The sequence below is a fragment of the Amphimedon queenslandica genome, unplaced genomic scaffold (genome assembly GCF_000090795.2).
Source record: "Amphimedon queenslandica unplaced genomic scaffold, v1.1 AMPQUscaffold_13414, whole genome shotgun sequence".
NCBI classification, from domain to species: Eukaryota; Metazoa; Porifera; class Demospongiae; order Haplosclerida; family Niphatidae; genus Amphimedon; species Amphimedon queenslandica.
This window is the reverse complement of record NW_003546350.1, coordinates 222,790-243,286: the sequence shown is the minus strand read 5'-3', so window position 1 is coordinate 243,286 and position 20,497 is coordinate 222,790. Positions and strand designations below refer to the sequence as shown.

Sequence of the window (20,497 nt, the reverse complement as noted above, 5' to 3'; positions counted from 1 at the left end):
TGCAGGTACTATAATGTAACTAATAAAAGGAATGATTATATTAACTGACCTCAGTGTGTTGTAGTAAGTCTTGATCCTTTTCTTTTAGTTCCTATACAATACAATATTCATTAAACAATATTCAATTATTCATATTATGTACCTTTTGTCTAACATCTTGTCTCCTCCATAATGTTAAGTTACCAATAGTCAGTTTCTTTAATCCTTGTCCCATTAGTATATGAATACTCTCTATCATCCTCAATACAGTAAACTCAACATCAGAGAAAGGAAAGGAGCAAATGACACATATTGAAGTGGAGGATCCTATAAACTTAATGACCAGTAGTTTACCAGACACTTTTGATAAAATGCCCTTGATATCCTGCAGCACATGTTCCTCAGGCTTCCAGTCAAAGATAAAAGTGGCTGTTTGACATTGAAGATGAGAAACAGAGTCAAATCTTTTTTCCAGGCAAAGAATAACTGAGATTGATTCGTAGAATTTCTTTAACTCAGCTCTATATGTCTCAATGTGTTCCTCTGCTTCAGTGATCTCCATTTCCTCCACTATGCTATGAAGTAGTTCAATATTAGTCAGTGAACACTCATCTTTAACATGACGAAGGATGCTAGAAGTATCTGAACACTGTTCAACTTTTTGACTAAGAGAAGTGCTGTAACAAGAGAGGAACTCTTTAATGTCATCAACGTCCAATTTCTTCTTTAAAATCTTGCAAACATTATACAACATCCTTGTGTAAGAAGCTTTTATTGAGCTATACTCCACAAATAAATGTTGAGGAACAGGTACTTCAACTAAAAATAGTTTCATTAACAGCAGCTATGTAATCAAAATACTACCTTGAGGTGATAATGGTTGTGAAGATGAATTACTATTAACTTCAGCATCAGTCGTACTACCTACAAAAGAAAGACAATAAACAAACTATTTTTGTACATGCATTAATGTAATACATACCAGATTGTGTATTACTTGGTAGCTTGGCTTCATTGGCAGTACTTGTATTATCTATAAATATTAACAAACGTATTATCAATTAATTAATAATTATTACCTTGTGGAACTACATCATAATCTTTAATAGTCTCGGGAACAATACCCACTTCAGGAGTAGGAAAATACTTACCTAAACACATAATGAAAAAAAAAAAACAATTGTCATTAGTTATGATATACTAAATAGACTACTACAGTACATTCATGTTTCCTACCCACACATGTACATTCACCTCATATAATTGAACATATTCATTAACTATACACATAATTTATATTAACAATAGTGAATAATACTGGCCACCCACATCTGCTTTATCTATGTAATAAGAAACTATGAACTATGAATTTAATTTCGAATGGCCATTCAGTAACACCACATTTTAAAAGATGTAGTGATTATTATCATCATCAAACTCACTAATATCATCCAGTATAGTTTGTCCCAGTGATACATTAGTACTGATTGTACACAATACATTAGCAAATGTATGTAAACTGTTGGGATCAGTTTGAACAGCTTCTTTCACAGCAGTTAATAGAGCCTCACGTTGATTAGGAATAGAGGGACTAGCTGACACCACTCTACTAACTGCTTCTTGTGTTAACATACGTTCACCATAAAGTAACCAAGCAATACTAACAGAATCACAAAGAGACTGAGACAGGACAGTATGGCGATTATTAAAAATATTAATAAGAACCTGATGTTCTATGATAGAAAATACAACGATTATATATACACGGTAGTTACATGGTTGACTCACTTAACTTCTCAGCTACAGCAGTTTCATTCATAGATCCTAGAGCATCTGACAGTGAGTCCAAGTTGGCTCCTCCTCTACTGTCAACATTATCAGCTCTACGTAGCCATTGGGAGAGACACTCTGTCATACAGCGAGACACATCATTAGGATGATTCTTTTCTATGTCGTCAAGTGTACTCTTCCTAAGTCCTAGTCTCAGTCCAAGGTTATACCAATTTGCATTAGGAAAACCACATCTCTTCAATAAGTCCAGAACATCAACAAGATCATCAAAACCTAGGTATTTTACAGTATTTTATAGTCTGGCGGATTTTATACATTGTATATACAACAAAATCAAAATGGCGGATTCAATGTTCATACCTAAACAAGTTTGACTGGATCCAGTAGCCATGGCTCCATTAGAATAAGTGCAGTTAGTGTATCCTGACCTGAATCAGGAGCTAACCAGAGATAGAACAAGCTAACAATGAACAACAACCGACAACAACTTGGCTTGTAAATTATGCTTGCGTAGAAGGGTGGGGCTTTAATAGCTGCCACACCTAGTCACCTACCAGATACATTACAGTTTTGAATGTGACTTGCTGATTCTAGTCTCTGCTGATTCTTATATCTAATGATGGAGGAAGAAGTATTAGGTAGCAGTAATTATTATTCCTTTTCTTCTCCCGTGTCTGACTATAATTACAATTCAAATGAAGAGAAGAACGACTCTGAAGGCCAACATGTGAAGTCACGTGATCTCTCTCCTTCTGATCCATTTATTGATAAAGTAACTGATTTCACTCAAAAACATAAAGACCTGCTGAATCGACTCTGTTCTTACGACAATCACTCAACACATTCAACCACAAATACATGTAGTGTAATGGATACAAGTGAATCATTATTAATTAATTAATTATTAATTAGAATTAATATTACTTTATCACAACAGGTGTAATGTATGGAGATTTCCCTCCAATTGAGTATCAGATGATGATTGATGTGTCGTATAGAACTGAAAGAGCATTACAAGTTAGTCTCAATGTGATAAATGTATGTAGTAATTGCCCATTCATTGTATTGTGCCTTCTTTAGTTAATGGTTCCTGGTCAGTTAGTTGAGGGTTTTGTCAGTAAAGTATCTAGTAATGGACTAGCTATTGAACTAACTGAATTATTACCATCAACATCATCATCATCATCATTATTACTTGCTGTAAGAAGAGAAATAGCAGGTCTTAGGATAAAGGTTGGACTCTATACAGAGGGGGCCGGGTCTTGTGTTGTTATAAATTTAACTGTAGGGTCTTGTGAAGGTTGAGAATTTAGCAAGTGACCCTGCAAAGGCTAAAGATGCTTTGAAAGAGTATCAGATTGATGATGTTGTACAAGGTAAATTAGGTATTTATAATCATAATTATAAATTCACTATAATTACTTGTACATTTGTATGCATGTGTATATGCACATGTACATGTATACCATGTATTATATCATTAGGTTTGATACTTGGAGTAGAGGCTGGTGTTGTTCAAGTGTCTTTTTGTACTGATGACACTGAACTTAAACTGGTAAGGATAGGAGCTGCACAGCATTAACAATAGCCAAACATTGTGTATTAATGTGTAATAGTAATAAACCATGATACTGTAGCACAGGAAATTGTGTTAAAAATGAAAAGGAGAGAATCCTTCATTTTTATAATTTATTTTGATACATATACATGTTCTTATGTTATGTTTTGAGTTTGAGCTAATTCTGATTAAAATTAGATCTTTAAATAAATTTTTCTAATTTCTGCATTCACAGGGTTACATTGATATTGATGTACCACTACCTCCTAAGATGTAAGTATAACAATTTTCACACAGTTTTAAAATTTTGCTCTCCCTCTCTCTAGTCCCAAACCTACGGATTATATTGATAAACTAACAAGATCATCAGGTTTTAAAAACCCGTCTTGTGTTGATAATTTAAAGTCAGTCCTGGGACTATCGACTGCTTCTCCTCAATCCTTCAGTTTTCTAAGACCAATCTCCATGTGAGAGACAGTATACTTGTAATGAAATGGGAACTATAGTATCAGAAATATGAATTAGTTTTAATGTAATATATCCCTTTAGGACTGAAATTAAAGATGGTGAATATTATGATTCTTTGAGGAAGTCACAAAGATCTAAATGGTCTATGGATACGTAAGTTTCTGATACTGTGGTACATGTATGTACATTTTGCACAGTAATCATTAATGACAAACATTATCAACAATTTATACATTCATTTCCTCTTTCTCCTTCTCTTTAGTGTTGCCAGTGGTGTTGAATGCTTTAAAAAGCATCAATATGAAGATGCATTGAAACATTTCAATTATGCTCTTGAAATTGACACAGAGAATGTTGAAGCAATGGTTGCTAGAGGAGCACTGTAATTATAATAATTATTATAAAATAATAATAATGTACTATCATTATTACAGTTATGCCAACAAAGGAAAGTATGAAAAAGCCATCAAAGACTTCGAAAGTGCTCTCACCATAAACCACACCCACTCCAATGCAAAGAAGTACTTGGTTGAGACTCAGACAGCTTACGGGCGAGAGTAAGTCACATGACTGTCTCATGATCATCACATGACATGTACATGTACCTACAGGCTAGAAAGACAAGGTGAGTTCAAGGTTGCTCTACGTTGCTATCGTGAAGCTTTGGCTGACAACCCTGAGTCTGAACCAGCCAAGACTAGAGCAGCACTGCTAACAGCAGCACTGGAAAAGAAGGTGTGTCACATTAGTCATGTGACTTGGTGTCATGTGATGTATTGTCATCTCTCCCTCTTAAAATAACACCATATACAACCATTGGGGCATCAACTACTCCATGGATCAATGACATCAATCATATTCCTACTTCATCTCTCTCTCTCTCTCTCTTTCTCTCTCACTCTTCACTTCAACATTGGCTGATATGGGGAATGTTATTTAACCACTAATAACTCCCTGTGTCTTATGGTATTATAATGGTAATTGTATAACCTGCTCATTTGGTTAACACTGTACTGATCACAATCATCATTACTTCTTGAGGCTGCTGAGTTGAGAGAGAAAGAGAGAAAGAGGAAAGAAGAGGAACAACGGTTGAAGAAGCTACAGAAGATAATAGAGAAGGATCGACGCCATAAGAAGCACAAGAAAAAGTGAGAGGGTAAAATGTATTTTATATATTAAATGTAGGTATAGGAGTAAGAAGAGATCAAGTGACAGGAAGAGACATCATTATTCTTCAGATTCATCTCATAATGACTCACCTCCACACAAACACTAACTGACTCTACACTAACTGTACTTATAATGCACACATACAGTTACTCATTGTAAAACTGTCATTCATTTTTTATGTGAATTTTAAAAATTTTAATTTGAGCTTCCTGTTTTTGTTCACACCTCAATTTACACCTCAAGGTGTTAACAAGGTGTCAGAATTGCAACTTGTAATTTTTGACTGGCTGATTTTAAAAATTTGGTTGATCTTTTGGCTCAAAATAAATTAATCATTGTAATTCTTACATTAAATCAGACGTAAATAAAATACCAAAATCTATAGATATTAAAGCATAGACTATGACAATCAATCATATATTATAACACAAAAAATAATTGCAAACAACAACAATGATAATAATAATAGTAATAACAATTAATGATAAGAATACTGTATGAATATTATGGACAGTATAAAGGAGAGGGGAGGTTGTATGTCAGTATACTTCAGTATATTCTCCTTGTATTCTAAGTGTTTGTATTATGATTGCTGCTGCTGTGTTTAGTTCTTTTCTTCTTTGGTGGGTTCATTCTCACAAACGTGCTACCAAAACACATCCCAGTTCGATTTGGTTTAGGATGACCTGTTGCTTTATCGCAAGGAAGACGGATCAGTACAGATAAAATGGCTGCCTTCGAGTCATTGACTGTTTCTACGGCAACATAAGAAGCAGTTTGTTTAGCTCTTGATTTTAAAGGAGTGTCCACTATTGCCTTGATACGAGCAAATGGACGTCGGACTCGTCTCTGCATTTCAATATGCTGAGCCTGTAAGGTAATGTATAGTCACATGATCATCATGTGACTGTCATGTGTGATGTATGCATAGTGTGCATATGAAACTTACTCTAATTAATGCACGGATCTCTAGTTTCCGTTTAATGTACCAGCCCAATAGAAAGAGTGAGAGTAGGAATGTAAAGCATCTGAAGAATGAAGTTATCATACTACTGTACATGCAATGGTTATGGTGACTTACGTAAGGAAAGTAACAAAGAAATAGATGAGAAATGTTAAATCATTTTGATCAACTGTAATCTGTAAAAACAAAAAATAAGATAATGGTTATATTTATGACTATTTTTGACTACTTTTAAAAATACATGTATACATACATTACTACATTGTATAATGCATTTATTCACATTCCTCACTAACCTTATATTGTAAGTCTGGTTTTAAATTGAACACATAAATAACTAGACCCACGTCCCCATCCCACAGGTTACTAGTGAAGTCATTACTGCTGGAATTACCAAACAACCAGCCAAACTGTGCTGTGCTCTGAATATCAGGTCTTGCAAATGAGAAAAGGTTTGACGAGTTGAAGGTAACGGAACTAAAGGATTCATATCTTTCACTGTGCGAGTTAGTCCCACTTATTGTCAATACATCAGTGACATTGTACAGGATAGCATAATTCTGAGATGCTGTAATAATGAAAAAAGAATAATAATAATAATTATTATTATTATTGGTTATCATGTGATAGTCATGTGATATGCAACTTACATCTTCCTAGGAAATATTGGACTGAAATAGATGAATCAAAACGATTCCTGGATATCTCAAATTTGACATTTAATCTGCTACTCTATAGGAGAAGAAAAGGGCACATAATAACAAGAAAAAACTAACTACTAGAACAGGCTATATATGCTACAATATTTCATAACTTTTATTATTATTATTATTATACAGTATGTGATACTCACTGATCTAGGACGCGCAACAAAGAAATTCTGTGTTTCAACATCAGGAGATAAAAAAGTATAAATAAAACCAACGGAAAGAGAATCTGAAAAAAAAACAAAAAATACATTTATAATCCAAGCAGACGTTATGTATTGTTTAACATTATTGATCAACTCACAGTAGCAAAAGTTGGATGCATTCCCCCGATAGTTCTCAACGGCTTTACATAAAGTACAAGTTGATCCTGTCACTCCGGCATCAAGACAAGTACAGTTACCTCGGGAATTATCACAGACAGTATTGTAACCATTACAATCACATACTGGAGGAAGAGAAAGAGGAGGAAGGAAAAAATAGAAGAATAATGTATAAATAGGTAAATTTGCAAGAATTACCAGAACAAGAACGTCCATTTACAGGACGACCGAAATAACCATCTTCACATGATTCACAATTAGCACCTAAAGAGAACAAACCAGACAATCATAGAAGCAGTACATAATTATGGTATGTGTGGATACATACATGTACATGTGTGGGTGGATGTACATGGTATGTGAACATAATGTACTGTGTAATATGGTATTGTCGGTTACCTCTTGTGTTATTCTGGCAGTCAACACAAACTGATAGATTGACACACTCACTGTGACCATTGCAATTACACACTTTGAAGAGGATAAGAGAGAAAATTGGAAAAAAGGAAGAGAGAAAAATAGAGTTAATACAATACTGAATATATGAATAAGCTTACAAGGACAGGTATCATAAAACCAGTGAGTATCGACACAGAATGATCCGTTAAGAGATCTAAGGAAACCTCCTTTACCACAAGTCCCTAGTCCAGTATCGGACTCATCTCTACACCAGCCACACCCAGTCTCTGTTCTACACTCAGCACATGTTAAATGATCACTGCAGTCCTCGGTAACACCTACGATCAGAAATAATGTGACAAATGATTCTGTTTGATATTGGCATATCCTTATACTGACTGTAGTGAGGCTTAAACTTTGTTTCTGATGCATATGTACATGTACATGTTCTTATGTTGTATAGATAGTCTAAACTGGTTCTAATCAAGCTTTGATTTTATATAAATTTTTAAAGTTGCTCAAAAATCAATAGATAATGTATATGCATGTTGTATGAATTTACTTGAGCAAGACTGAGTCCAGCCTAGACACTGTCCAAAAGGAAAGAGATAAGGATAGACTCCAGTATTTATACATTTATTAAGAGAAGAGCACCAGAGACAGTTTCTATGGCCAATACAAGATGAACAAGAAGAGAGTCCTGAACAACCAGTAATGACTGAACAACTGGTGATTGTATCTAAGAGAGAGAGGGGGGAGGGAGAAAAGAAATAAATCACACTGGACTATATAAATTAAAAGCCCTATAATTAAGTATTCCAATTGTTATCCCTCCCTCTCTCCCTCTCCTTTACCATTAGATCTGAAGGTACACCCAGTTTGAGTCCAACCACAAGCTTCATGAGCTACACAAGACACACAAGATAAATAATGTGAACAAGAATCTGGTCTAGACTCAGAACAAGATGGATCATTGCTGGTAGCAGCTGTAGCAGATGTAACAGCTGTGGTATTGCTTGTAGGATCAACATATTGACACTTGTTATTGATCCAGTGACAGTCAGTGGAGCTGCTGGTGTTACACGATAAGCAACTTATGTGAAGGTGACAATATGAGCCTGTGTCTGAATAAAGGAATAAAAATGTAACAATGATAATAATTATTATTATTAAATAAAAAATGAGAGGAAGAAAGAGATTATGTGTGTGTTATTTACCAATATTCTTCTCCAAATTAATGTCAGTACAAGTTGAGTTATTGAACCAGCGACACAATGACCCACTGCAAGAAGAGACACTATCATACTCACTGCAATCTCTTCCAACCCTAAACATCAACACATCATGAAAGGTGGAGCCTTTGAAGCCGCCATACAGCAGGAGAGTAGTGTTGTCAGGGGAGACCGCTGAGTAACTATAGCGACTGGCGTTGCTAGGGAGACCAGGTAGTGACAATGTCCTCCACTCATTTTGCACTGTAAAAAAATTAAGAAAAAATTACTAGTAAAAACACATATTTTACATAAAGGCTCACATATATCATATAGAACTAGATCAGAGCTAAAGCAATCATTGCTCGTAGTGTATCCACCAAAAGAGACCAAGGCTCCATTCATCAGTAGAGTTGAATGAAAGGACTGTTTCAAAGGACCACTTGATATATCTCCACTCCAATAATGAGTCACTGGATCATAGGCTATGATGCTTGATAGAGTATTTCTTAAATGTTCTCCTCCATAAACGTACAGTAGACCAGTCTCTGGTACATAGACACTGGAGTGAGCCATTCGTTCTGAAGGGATGATACCATGCTGGGGAGGTGGGTATGGCCATGACTCATTCACTATGAGATAAATGAAATAAATAAAAGAAGAAATATTCAATTAAATGATGTATCTCTTAATCTCTCTCTTTCCTTCTCTTACCTAAATCAAATTCCTGTACAAAATTAGGAATCTCAATGCTGCCTCCATCACTCCACAACTGATCAGAATAGCCAAGGACTATTAACATCTTATCCCCCACCACATTAGCAGTGTGATCCTTCACTCTTATGGGGCAGTACTCCATCAGTGAGTCAGTTTCATTGTCACTGGTCTGGCTACACTGATCAATCTGAGTCCAGTTCATGTTTTGAAAGTCATATCTCCACAGCTCATTGGTGATCTCTTCACTGGGGATAAGGGCACCGCCATAAATGTACATGAAATCCTGTGAATAATTTATAATAATATTAATAATAACAACAACAACAACAATAATAATAATAATATTATAATAATAATTACTTTATATACTACTGCTGAGTGACCATAACGTGGGCGTGGCTTCGCACCTATTGGCTCAATTACTGTCCAATCATTGTCATTAATATCATACCTATAATAATAATAATAATAATAATAATAATAATAATAATGATGATGATGATGATGATGATGATCATGATGATCATGATCATAATGATGATAAACACAAACAAAAAACAATCGCAACAATAACAAAAATATCTACTTGTACATTTCTTGTAATAATCACAATAATACCATATTTAGAAATTAAAGTGGGCGTTATACTGATACATATGTACATGTACATGTACATGTAACTCACTGTAGCAGATCAGCATATTTTCCTTCCTCTCTGTCTCCTCCACTGCCATCAGCCAGAGGCTCAGGAAAGGTACCGTCAAACTGATACCCACCAAATACCCACATAGACCCCTCCCACAGTACGGAGGTGTGGCCAGCTCTACTCAACAATACTGTATCTATAAAAGGATTTAGATACAGCAGACTATTACTAATGTACAGATTAATAGTTGTATATTGCATTTATTTTAAGATATATAGTACAAATAAGGTTCTACATGTCACTTCATAGTGCATGACTTGCTTATAATAAGAGGATGTGAATCATAAGGAAATGGTATGAGTGTTTGTGTACATACAAGGGGAGGGTGTGAAATTATCCTAATAGACTGGATATCAATATATACCAGTACATATCAATAGAGCAATGTAAGGTACATGTACTAATAGCTAACCTGTATTGGATATGTTCATTACAGTCCAGTGTGGTCTATCATTCAGTATTGAACAATCAGCACCTGTAATAGTAATGGTAATGTAATGATAATGTAATACATTAAGGCCTCCATACACTAGGCAACATGTTGCTGGCAACTTCTGTGGTCACTTTGATCTTGTGTCTAAGAATAGAATTCTGTTCTATTTTTGGAACAAAATGATTACAAGATCAAAGTAATCACAGAAGTTGCTAGCAACATGTTGCCTTGTGTATGGAGGAGGCCTTTATAGTCAACATGCAGTGATTTAAAATGAACTGATATTCTTATTAATTTATAGAAGTATTAAGAACATCAAGATTATTATTTATTAATTAAGCCACACCCCTCATATGCACATATAGCCGTCCATCTTACCAGTGTAGTCCTCGTCACAGACACATTCCTTATTAAGACAGTTTCCATGGTGATTGCAGTTATTAGGACAAGCAGGAGACTGGCAGTACTCTCCGGTCCAATCAGGATCACATTGACACACCCCCCGGGACTCATCACACAGTCCATTGTTAGAACAATTACTGATACAAGTACTGACCCTATTATAAATAATAATAATAATAATAATAATAATAATAATAATAATAATAATAATAATAATAATAATAATAATAATAATAATAATAATGATGATGATAATGATGATGATGATGATGTACATGTAAATGCTGGTATTAATTCTTTTTGGATGCCAATAAATCAAAAAATATTTGTTGGAATTGGCTCAAACTTTCTACACAGCATAAGGACATCAATATGTATCAGAAAATGTAATAAAAAGTGGGGGTCATTTCGGAGCCATTTTTCGGAAAAAACCATGGGCTATAGCCTTGGGTACTTTTCAGAATTTTGGCATTTTCTTAAAATGGCCGTAACTCAAAAAATTGAAGTCGAAACCGGCTCAAACTTTCTACACAGCATAAGGACATCAATATGTATTAGAAAATGTAATAAAAAGTGAGGGTCATTTCAGAGCCATTTTTCGGAAAAAACCATGGGCTATAGCCTTGGGTACTTTTCAGAATTTTGGCATTTTCTTAAAATGGCCATAACTCAAAAAATTGAAGTCGGAATCAGCTCAAACTCTCTATACAGCATATGAGCATCAATATGTATCAGAAAATGTAATAAAAAGTGGGGGTCATTTCGGAGCCATTTTTTGGAAAAAAACCATGGGCTATAGCCTTGCATAACTAGAAAAATGCTAAAGGTTTCTTATAATAATAGTTAGTCACTTGTTATTGTTAAAACTAGTACCATCTAATGATGTTTACAATAAAATGAATAGTTAATTCCTTTTTATTATACATGTACATGTACTTATTATTAACAATATTACAAACACTTTCACTTTCAATCTCTTACCAATATGATACATTGAATCCATCAGTTTCTAGCTGTGCGTCAGAGAAGAAATACAACAGGACATGAGGTGAATCAAACAATAATATGACTTCATTTGGTGACACGTAAGTCACATCCCCTGAGCCATAAATAGAGCCACTCCCATCATCAATGCCAGCGTCAGACCGAAGCACCTCCCCTCTACATGTAAAGGAACATGTGATCATGTGACCAATATGGTTGTTATGGTAACGTACGAGTATGCTCCGAGTTTCGGACTGTAAATGGAGTCGCCGTTGAAAATGTGAAGATAATCCCAGAGACACTCAGTTAGGAAATAATTGAACTTGAGCCTAATGTATGACCTTCTGGTACTAAAGGAAGAGAGAGGGAGAGAGAGAGGAAGGGAAAATAAGAGGAAATGAAAAATGGGCATATACTTGTTGGTTTCCAAGAACCATGAGCAATTGGTATTGCGTTGATACGGATTAGCTGTAGCAATGACTCCTTCTGTCACATTTGATAATCTAAAACAAACAAAACACACACACATAAATAATATACACACATTATTATACTGATAAGATGCTCTCAATTTAACATACACACTAGGGCCCTACCTTATCCTGGATACTCCTTGTACAGAGCCCCATAGATAGACTAATACTATGAGAAAGGAGAGGAGCAGCGGCCCCTTACTCCTTAACATCCTTCAGAATAAGCTGTAGCTCTCTTTCCTTTCCTTTTCTCTCTTCGCTGGCTGCTGTTTATGCCCAAGTCATGTATTTCAATATTACTGAACAATACAGATAATTAGAACCATAACTGGTTTAATACGGTAGTAATGATAGGCGGGAAAATTTAAATTTAAATTTGTGATACATTACTGTAGATGTTGTGATGTTATTCCTATAAATAAATGGATATATAAATGCAATGTATAATATACAATTCAAAGTGATACATAAGTTAATGATATTCATTGGTTAAACAATTAATATTATTATTAGGTCTCTCTCTTCAGCCGTTTTGATTTTGGGGCAGCACTTCCTCCACAATCGCTGTCTTCCCCTCCTCCATTTTCCTCTACTTCCATCTCTTCTTCATCATCCTCAATATCTTCCTCCTAGTAATGAATACAGGAATACATTAATAATAATAATAATAATAATAATAATAATAATAATGAAACTCCTAGTGTTCACTGGATAGCTCTTCTACCTGTTGGTTCAGCAGTTCATTCAGCGTTGAGTCTTTAATTTGAAAATCTCTAGAGACACTTCTCTTGTACGAATCCATTAGCTTGTACTGTAAAGAGACAAGAATGAAAGCAAAGATATAATTATGTTCTTTATCTACTTTAGATTTCTTCCCCAGTTGTATCAGCTGTTTCTCGTAGTCCTCAATCCAATAAATCAGCTTTGGTATGCTTCTCTTCTCTCTCTTAACTTGAGCCTTCAAAAAAAAGAAACAATCAAAAGTTCATTTATTCCATTTCTCCTCTGGGCCTACCATTCCAACCACGGCCTTTCCTTTCCCTTTTCCTTTCTTGCCCTGAACTAGCTCCATGTTCTCTTGCTGTTTCCTCTACAGAATGACAAGAATAGCAGGTCATTCTTGTGGGCAAACTGTGGTTAAAATTTGTGGTCAAGGATTTACATAACCTGAAACTGGGGATGGATCCTGTGGTCTTTTAATCTCATGATACATCCCATACCACAAAAATAAAATATCAGAAATAACCCAAAGTATAAAAACTTGATGCATGTCTTTTACAATGTACTGTACATGTACATATTTTGGCCACAAGCTGTCATTACCTGCCAGTAGATAAGGAACAAGTATATCTTCTGGCTTAGTGTCAATGAGGCTCCAATGGCTTCAGCTGCTTTCACAAACTTTGGATGCAAAGTGGCTGTCTTTCCATACAACACTGCTTGCTAAGAGAGAGAGAGACAAAGATGAAATAAATGTAACAGATTAATACATAGCATTGTTACTTGTTTGACAGTCTCTGATAAAAGAGAATAGAACTTGACAAGATTCTAAAATACAAAGAGTAGCTCAAAAACCACACACACTTAGAATTATAATGTACAGCAATACCTTAACTAGTGTATCTGAGGGAGGGCCAGGAGGAATGGCTGACTGAGATAGCTCAGTAAAGACTATTGCCAACCTGTGGAGTCTGTCACAAAACTGACCCAATATATCCTCTATTGTACCAATGGAGTCTGAGACTGCAGCATGAAGAGATTGAAGGGAATTCAACACAAAGAATATATAAGTGTTAGAAGAAACAAATTAACAGTACTGTACCATCATTCTTAAGCTCCAGTTTAAGGACATTCAGTATATTCTCACAATTAACCAGTATGAAATCAAGGTGATTCTGGAATGAAGTCTAATAAGGGACAAGGATCACATGATAATCACACGACGGTCACATGACTCACCAGGATAGGACCACGAACATTCTCAGTGTTGATTATCATGTAAACCCTAGTCCCTGATAACTCAACATCCTACATAATAATAACACTATACATATTAATGTTAGTAAATAGTATCAAACTCACCTCTTCAATATCTCCAGTGATGAAGTGTATATCTGGTGCTATCTTACAAAGCTGCTCAAATAAAGAAAGGACATTAGAAAAGTGCTTAAACAGATTTAGGACAAACGTTTTTGATGCTTTTATTGATTCTGTGCTGAAGAGAAAGGAGAAATGAGAAAAGGCTTTTAGTGACAGTCTGATCATCTAAAAGTGTTAAAATAATAATAATAATTACTAATAATAGTTTTAATAATAATAATAATAATAATAACCTATATTGTTCTGACGACATAAATCATCTAACCATTCGAAAACTTGTAAACACTAGAAAAGGTTACTTAAGATAATGACCATTACTACTACAGTCTGTACTGTATAATATGCACTGGTATGATCCTAATACTAACTTGAGATGATTTCCTATCTAAATGATCAGTCAATGAAGATATAACTGACACCATAAAAACTACATCTTTGACAACATAAACTCCTCTACTAGATCCTGTACCTCTACCACCAGACACAATGACAGATGCTACCAGTTGCTGCAAGGAAGAAGAGAGAGGGAGAGAGAGAGAGAGAGGGTATGTAATAATTGTGTAGTGCAGTGTTTGATGCTTGCCTGAATATGGCGTATGACAATATGCAGCTGCTCATCATCGTTAGTGTCGTCTCCTTCATTAGCTCCTCCTCCTCCTCCTCTGGTTATTTCTCTTGCAAAGGAGATGAGGTTGTCCTTGTAACATGTGATAATCACGTGACATATTTCGGAGAAACACTCCAGGCAGAGAGAAGCAATACTTTTACCCTAAAAGAGAGAAAGAGAGAGAATATGAGAGACTGACATAAGAGAGATTGAACTTAGGCAACACAAATTAGGAGAGTTTGATCACTAACTTTGTCCTTTTTCTTTCCAGCTTGTTGCTGTATTGAGGGACACTCCAACTGACTATACAGGATTCTAAAACAAGACAAACAGGTTATGCAATATGAATATAAGAAGAAGAGAAGCTTACTTTGCAATGGAAACCAGAAACTGATAGTTCTTGATTGAGCTATTGTCATGTCTTGTGCCCCAACACCATGGGGTGGCTTCATTGGGTGACTGTATGGGGAGAGAATTTTAAAATAAACAAACATAATTATTATGGACACACAAAAATACCATTTACATGTACATTGTGTATAATTATTAATCACCATTTTAATATTGAGGAGTGTAGCATTGAGAATGTATTGTACAAAATTAGTTGATTCCCTCAGTAATGTGAGTGGGGCTTGGTGGGCTGGCAATGTATCTCTACACAAGTAGAATAACAATTATACATAAATAAACAGTAATAATAATATTCTGTCATTTTTTGGCTATTTTCCTAACCGGAAGAGTGATTTTAAGAACAGTAAGGTGGTTGATGATGATAGCAGTCTCCTTCTCATGAGGTTCTTCTTACCAGCAGAACCACCTTTCTCTGTCAGTACATCAAGGACCGACTGGTACTTGACAAATAAATCGAGCAACAGGTTACAGGAAGCATCACTGAGAAGGAGAGAAAGAACCTTCTTTATCATAAGACAGATATACATGTACTTACCTGACTCCTTCAATACTAAAAGTATAATCCAGTGCTACCTATTCATGTACATGTACATATCATTGTAATTAAAGGGTACACATGATGAAACTGTATTGATCAATATACCTCATATATTTCTAGTAGCAGAGCAGCTGTTAAATGATTCTTGGAGCCAACACTAGTAGTCATTAGGTAATCTCCCGATTTATCCTAATTAATGCACACACGTAACAAACGTTTTTAAAGTGACACTGACTAGTTCAAAATCATCAAGATCACATGTGGAGAGACGTCTTGAGATTGATCGCAAGATTTTCTTTAATCTCTCGAGATGACTGACTTGCTCCACCCCCTTCTCCTCCCATTCAATGGACCTAAAAGTGATTTCATAATAACAATCAATATAAAATATAATCTTGCTCTTCAATTCCCTCTCTTACTGTTTAGTACAGAGCTGCAAGCAGTTCAATAAGTCTGACAATGGCTCCCTTTTGATGTAAGAGTCACTGCTCTCATTCCTTGCCACACAGGAGGAGAGTTTGAGTGGTGGGAGTAGATCTTCATCATCTTCATAATAATACTTAGTGAAGTGATCCAGGAGGAGGTCCAGTATGTGTCCTGAGAGCTTTGCATTAGAACTGAATGTGCTTGACAATGACTAGTGAACAGCGAAGAGGAGAATAGATTGTACATAACTGTATTATTATGTAGAGTGATTTATTGGAAGCAACAAAATTCATTGTAAAATCTTTCACAAATTAAACAAATAAAGATACATATTGTATGATAAAAATATGTGCAATGTACATGTATATATGTATAATTAATTAATATACCTCATATAAAGTCAGTCTGACAGGTTCTTGATGAGTAAAGCTACGTCTTAACATACCTACAGTACAATACAGTGATGATTAGTCCAGTACATGTCATGTGTGTGTTAATATCTTACTGAGTATCTCTAGACATATTGATTCATTTGATGACCTTCCCCCACTGCTTGTATGGACCTCAACTAGCGTCTGTACAAGGTCACATGACAGTCACATGATCTGTATGCTAACCTGTGATTGTGATGAATAGGAGAAGTCATCTTGACTTCCTGCTGAATCAAGAACCTATATGTGGGGAGAATCCTTAGTATTTTGAGTAACTTTAAAAATTCATAAAAAATCTACACTTGATCGGAATTAGCTCAAACTTTCTATGCAACATAAGAACATGTATATGTATCAGAAAAAATTATAAAAATGGAGAATTCTCTACTTTTCATTTTTGGCGAAATTTGGCCCGAGACCATGTACTATAGTACAGGGACTTTGGCCCGATTTTTGAGCAACTTTAAAAATTTGTAAAAAATCCAAACTTGATCGGAATTAGCTCAAACTTGAAACATAACATAAGAACATGTATATGCATCAAGAAAGAATATAAAAATGAAGATTTCTCTCCTTTTTATTTTTGAAATTTGGCCAAAGCCCATGTACAAATTTTTGACAAAATAACAATCCAAAATAAGAGATTTATTATTTACTTTAAAGTTTTTTGCCAGTAGTAGTGAGCAGCCAACTGCAGCACATCTGGCCTCTATCTCCCTATAATATAAAACACATCAATCAGCAATAGCAGCTGCTGCAAGAGGAACAAGTAACTGACTTGGAGAATAATGACTTCCTTAAAGTCAATAGAAGAGAATCTCTGTAAGAAGCACGGAACTGAACTAATGGCTATAACAGAAAGAGGGAGAGAGAGATAAAGGAAGAAGTCAAAATAGAATGAAAGCATAAGATATGGTAATTAGTAGTTTTAGTGTACCAGAATAGCTTTTATCAAAGATATAGCAGAAGATGAAGGAATACACATTATATAAGTGAATACTTCCTTGAGCTGTAAAAGAGAAGAAAAGACTTCAAAATATTCATCTCCTTCTTTTTATTATAAATTATTAAAGGAATGAGAAGTACCTGAGGCCCTATGTCAAGTAATACTTGAGGGGAAGACCGAGTCATTTCTGCTAATATACCTATAATGTGATCATCATGTGATCATCATGTGATTATCATGTGATATGAGGTGATGCTCACTGATGTAATGTCCAGCATACACAGTTGAACTGGTCAGAATCCTGTTGGTCAGTTGAGTGAGGACTTCTGATCTCACAAAAGATTGAGACTGTACAGAATATATACATGTACATGAATGTATATGCACACAAAAAATAAAAGAAAAGTTAATAAATAATACATGTATACATGTATATGTACCTTGAATGCTTTAATGAGGATATTACCTCCTAATATACAAGCTTTCATTTGTGGAGTGTTTTGATAAGAAGCTATAAATATAATTATTACAACTTATGCTAGCATAAAGGTCTATTCATACCAGCACTGTTCTTTGGTGAGAATGAGTCAAAAATGGAAAATGAAAGATTAATCAAACCTTGCATTACAAGATCCCAACCGTTAACACTGTGGAGAGAGAGAGGAGGGAGGGATATTGGGGAAAGGTTGTAAGTATGAGGTAAACCAGTACAATAAACCAGTCAAACCTGTTTTCAACAATACGCAAGAATATCTCATCAATATCAGGTACAGCTCTATGCTCAGATAATTCTAAAAATATACATACATTAAAAAATACAAACTAGCTAAGACAAGTGTACATGAACATTTACCAAGCATCCAGTAAGAGTTTGTAATGTTCTCCTTCTCTTTAAAGCACCTCACAATGATTGCCTTTAAATTGTCCATTACCTACAGGAATTAGTCCAGCAAAGAATGGACATATTTTAAAAACACTACACCTAATAGTATCTTACAGTATCTCCTAATCCTATTATGTTGCTCTGAGAGAGAGCCAGGGACAGTATAAATGGGGTATAATTTGAAGGATAAAACAATGATGATGACACCTATATATATATATATATATATTCATCCATAACATTTCTATAACATATACAAATTCAGGTTTACTTTTAATAGCTTCCAAAACTCCTTTGATAGTTCCTAAACATGCACATAATCACATACATTGTACATGATGAATTCATTTAAAGTATAATATGCTCTTAAGTACTTGTACATACCTGATTCTGTTTAAGTGCAAAGTCAGCATGAAGCAAAGCAGTCCCTTCACTTCTCAATACTTCAGCTTGACTAGTACCAGCCTCCATTAAACTAAAAGAGAGAGAGAGAAAGAAGAAGAGTACATGTACATGTAGATATCCATCTACATCTTATACATGCACATACTTACTCAATTTCACCTCCTCCATTTTGATCTGTATTTTCATCGTTTTCCTTGTCAGTCCGGTTAAACAGGTCCTTGATACCAGTTAGTACGAGGGAGTACTGTCCAATCTTAGCTACCAATAATAACTGGTGGATTAATGGAGGGAGTTCTTGAACTGGCAACGTCTTCATTACTCTATTTAAAGAGCACATATCCCATTAAAATGCTGAAATTCCAAACCTTAACAACTTCTCAATGAGGAACTGTAGCTCTTCAGACTCTAATGGGGCATCCCTGTAATTATACAGTAATTAAAGATATAGCAGTGTGACATTTAATGACTGACCTACTGACATTAACTACCTGCAGAACACAAGAAGGGGACCACCTAATGGAAGGAAAGATGATGACACATTAACATGATGACACACTTCATAAGTACAGTACTTGCAAGAGAAGAAAGAATTGACCAAGTGACATTTCCAATCACGCCCACTCATTGTAGCATTGGCACCTCCTAAAGGAGAGAGAGAGGAGGAAGAAGATCCAGTACAGTATATAATAATAAAACACTCCATGCCTTGTTGCTGTGCAGTTATAGTGGACTTCTGATTCAAAATGGCCGACAATATCTTAGGAAATAACTCGATGCTCCTAACACACACACACACACACATAAAGATGCACATTATGTACATGAACTGTCATTACACATGCAATACCTTCCATTGGATACAGTTCCATCTTTGATTCCTTCAATAAACGAATGGGACAATTCAATAAGACTGCTACCTTGTAGTTTGTCCACCTATGAATGGAGTCAATGGACATATTGTGTACATGTACTTCTTTCACATACCTCAGGTAGTAACAGTCCAATCAACTCTCTACCTTTCTAAAAATTAAAGAAAAAAATCATTCCAATTAGTTTTAAATTGTCACTCACAGAATTGATTAATTCGTCGCCGTTTAGCTGATTAATTGAGAATACAAATATTTCCTTTAATATATCATCATTCCCCTCTTTTAAATCTTACGGAAAAGACTAACAATAATAATTATAATTCATAATGTACACTAACTTTTCAATATTGTCCTTATTGGTTTGATAATGTCCCACTTCTCATTTGCAGCTGCATCAAGCTGCCTTTTCACCTATGAGGATTTAAAATAGTTACATAGAATGAACTGGTACCTCTGCTAATGATAGAGGAGGACGCTGTGAATGTCTTCTTTGTGAAGATTGACTCCTAAAACTTGAATCCATCACCAGTCACCACGTGGGCCCGCCTTTTAGGCTTGGTTCCGAATCAAACCACGCCTTGTAATTTCCTTGT

General features: G+C 35.1%; 3 protein-coding genes across 3 annotated transcripts; 1 reads left to right on the top strand and 2 right to left on the bottom strand.

Moving 5' to 3' along the window:
• The first annotated feature begins 2,296 nt into the window (after nt 1–2,296).
• On the top strand, nt 2,297–5,168 carry LOC105312731 (tetratricopeptide repeat protein 14). Its single transcript, XM_019996332.1, has 13 exons — nt 2,297–2,648; nt 2,708–2,787; nt 2,851–3,003; nt 3,059–3,146; nt 3,255–3,325; nt 3,564–3,601; nt 3,655–3,795; nt 3,878–3,949; nt 4,059–4,178; nt 4,231–4,353; nt 4,408–4,531; nt 4,838–4,947; nt 4,991–5,168. Exons 1-13 carry the CDS (start codon nt 2,387–2,389, stop codon nt 5,073–5,075), a joined length of 1,467 nt encoding a protein of 488 aa, XP_019851891.1. The 5' UTR covers nt 2,297–2,386; the 3' UTR covers nt 5,076–5,168.
• A 112-nt stretch (nt 5,169–5,280) lies between these two features.
• LOC109581856 (attractin-like) lies at nt 5,281–12,581 on the bottom strand. Its single transcript, XM_019996331.1, has 23 exons — nt 12,412–12,581; nt 12,232–12,318; nt 12,049–12,165; nt 11,813–11,992; nt 10,808–10,986; nt 10,409–10,471; nt 9,976–10,132; nt 9,651–9,741; nt 9,288–9,573; nt 8,897–9,205; nt 8,580–8,837; nt 8,217–8,486; nt 7,925–8,101; nt 7,521–7,700; nt 7,363–7,434; nt 7,162–7,227; nt 6,945–7,088; nt 6,787–6,869; nt 6,584–6,665; nt 6,230–6,501; nt 6,051–6,109; nt 5,919–5,997; nt 5,281–5,839 (listed from the first exon to the last, which is right to left on the bottom strand). Exons 1-23 carry the CDS (start codon nt 12,498–12,500, stop codon nt 5,540–5,542), a joined length of 3,600 nt encoding a protein of 1,199 aa, XP_019851890.1. The 5' UTR covers nt 12,501–12,581; the 3' UTR covers nt 5,281–5,539.
• Nucleotides 12,582–12,674: 93 nt separating this feature from the next.
• On the bottom strand, nt 12,675–20,457 carry LOC100636243 (Fanconi anemia group I protein-like). Its single transcript, XM_019996330.1, has 47 exons — nt 20,356–20,457; nt 20,243–20,315; nt 20,107–20,192; nt 20,020–20,055; nt 19,883–19,968; nt 19,741–19,814; nt 19,608–19,677; nt 19,507–19,548; nt 19,401–19,454; nt 19,185–19,355; nt 19,015–19,105; nt 18,902–18,934; nt 18,745–18,837; nt 18,601–18,679; nt 18,475–18,538; nt 18,309–18,394; nt 18,188–18,258; nt 18,008–18,095; nt 17,888–17,946; nt 17,739–17,810; nt 17,580–17,650; nt 17,458–17,518; nt 16,988–17,041; nt 16,876–16,945; nt 16,760–16,815; nt 16,364–16,581; nt 16,180–16,297; nt 16,050–16,133; nt 15,942–15,979; nt 15,728–15,886; nt 15,550–15,649; nt 15,366–15,454; nt 15,247–15,310; nt 14,972–15,157; nt 14,757–14,894; nt 14,622–14,673; nt 14,477–14,553; nt 14,371–14,421; nt 14,248–14,316; nt 14,111–14,195; nt 13,898–14,031; nt 13,792–13,836; nt 13,612–13,731; nt 13,304–13,378; nt 13,151–13,246; nt 13,013–13,099; nt 12,675–12,917 (listed from the first exon to the last, which is right to left on the bottom strand). The coding sequence occupies exons 1-47, from the start codon at nt 20,425–20,427 to the stop codon at nt 12,798–12,800; spliced, it is 4,017 nt and encodes a 1,338-aa protein (XP_019851889.1). The 5' UTR covers nt 20,428–20,457; the 3' UTR covers nt 12,675–12,797.
• Nucleotides 20,458–20,497: the final 40 nt, after the last annotated feature.

Excerpts from the sequence above, each read along its gene's own strand:
- LOC109581856 (XM_019996331.1), bottom strand. The coding sequence starts at position 12,500 with ATGTTAAGGAGTAAGGGGCCGCTGCTCCTCTCCTTTCTCATAGTATTA. Across the intron at positions 10,133-10,408 it reads AATGAACATATCCAATACAG|ATACAGTATTGTTGAGTAGA; the intron begins GTTAGCTATTAG and ends ATCCTTTTATAG. Across the intron at positions 8,838-8,896 it reads TCTAGTTCTATATGATATAT|TGCAAAATGAGTGGAGGACA; the intron begins GTGAGCCTTTAT and ends ATTTTTTTACAG.
- LOC100636243 (XM_019996330.1), bottom strand. The coding sequence starts at position 20,427 with ATGGATTCAAGTTTTAGGAGTCAATCTTCACAAAGAAGACATTCACAG. Across the intron at positions 18,259-18,308 it reads CTCACCAAAGAACAGTGCTG|CTTCTTATCAAAACACTCCA; the intron begins GTATGAATAGAC and ends TTATATTTATAG. Across the intron at positions 12,918-13,012 it reads ATGAACTGCTGAACCAACAG|GAGGAAGATATTGAGGATGA; the intron begins GTAGAAGAGCTA and ends ATTCATTACTAG.
- LOC105312731 (XM_019996332.1), top strand. The coding sequence starts at position 2,387 with ATGATGGAGGAAGAAGTATTAGGTAGCAGTAATTATTATTCCTTTTCT. Across the intron at positions 3,950-4,058 it reads TCTAAATGGTCTATGGATAC|TGTTGCCAGTGGTGTTGAAT; the intron begins GTAAGTTTCTGA and ends CCTTCTCTTTAG. Across the intron at positions 4,532-4,837 it reads CAGCAGCACTGGAAAAGAAG|GCTGCTGAGTTGAGAGAGAA; the intron begins GTGTGTCACATT and ends TTACTTCTTGAG.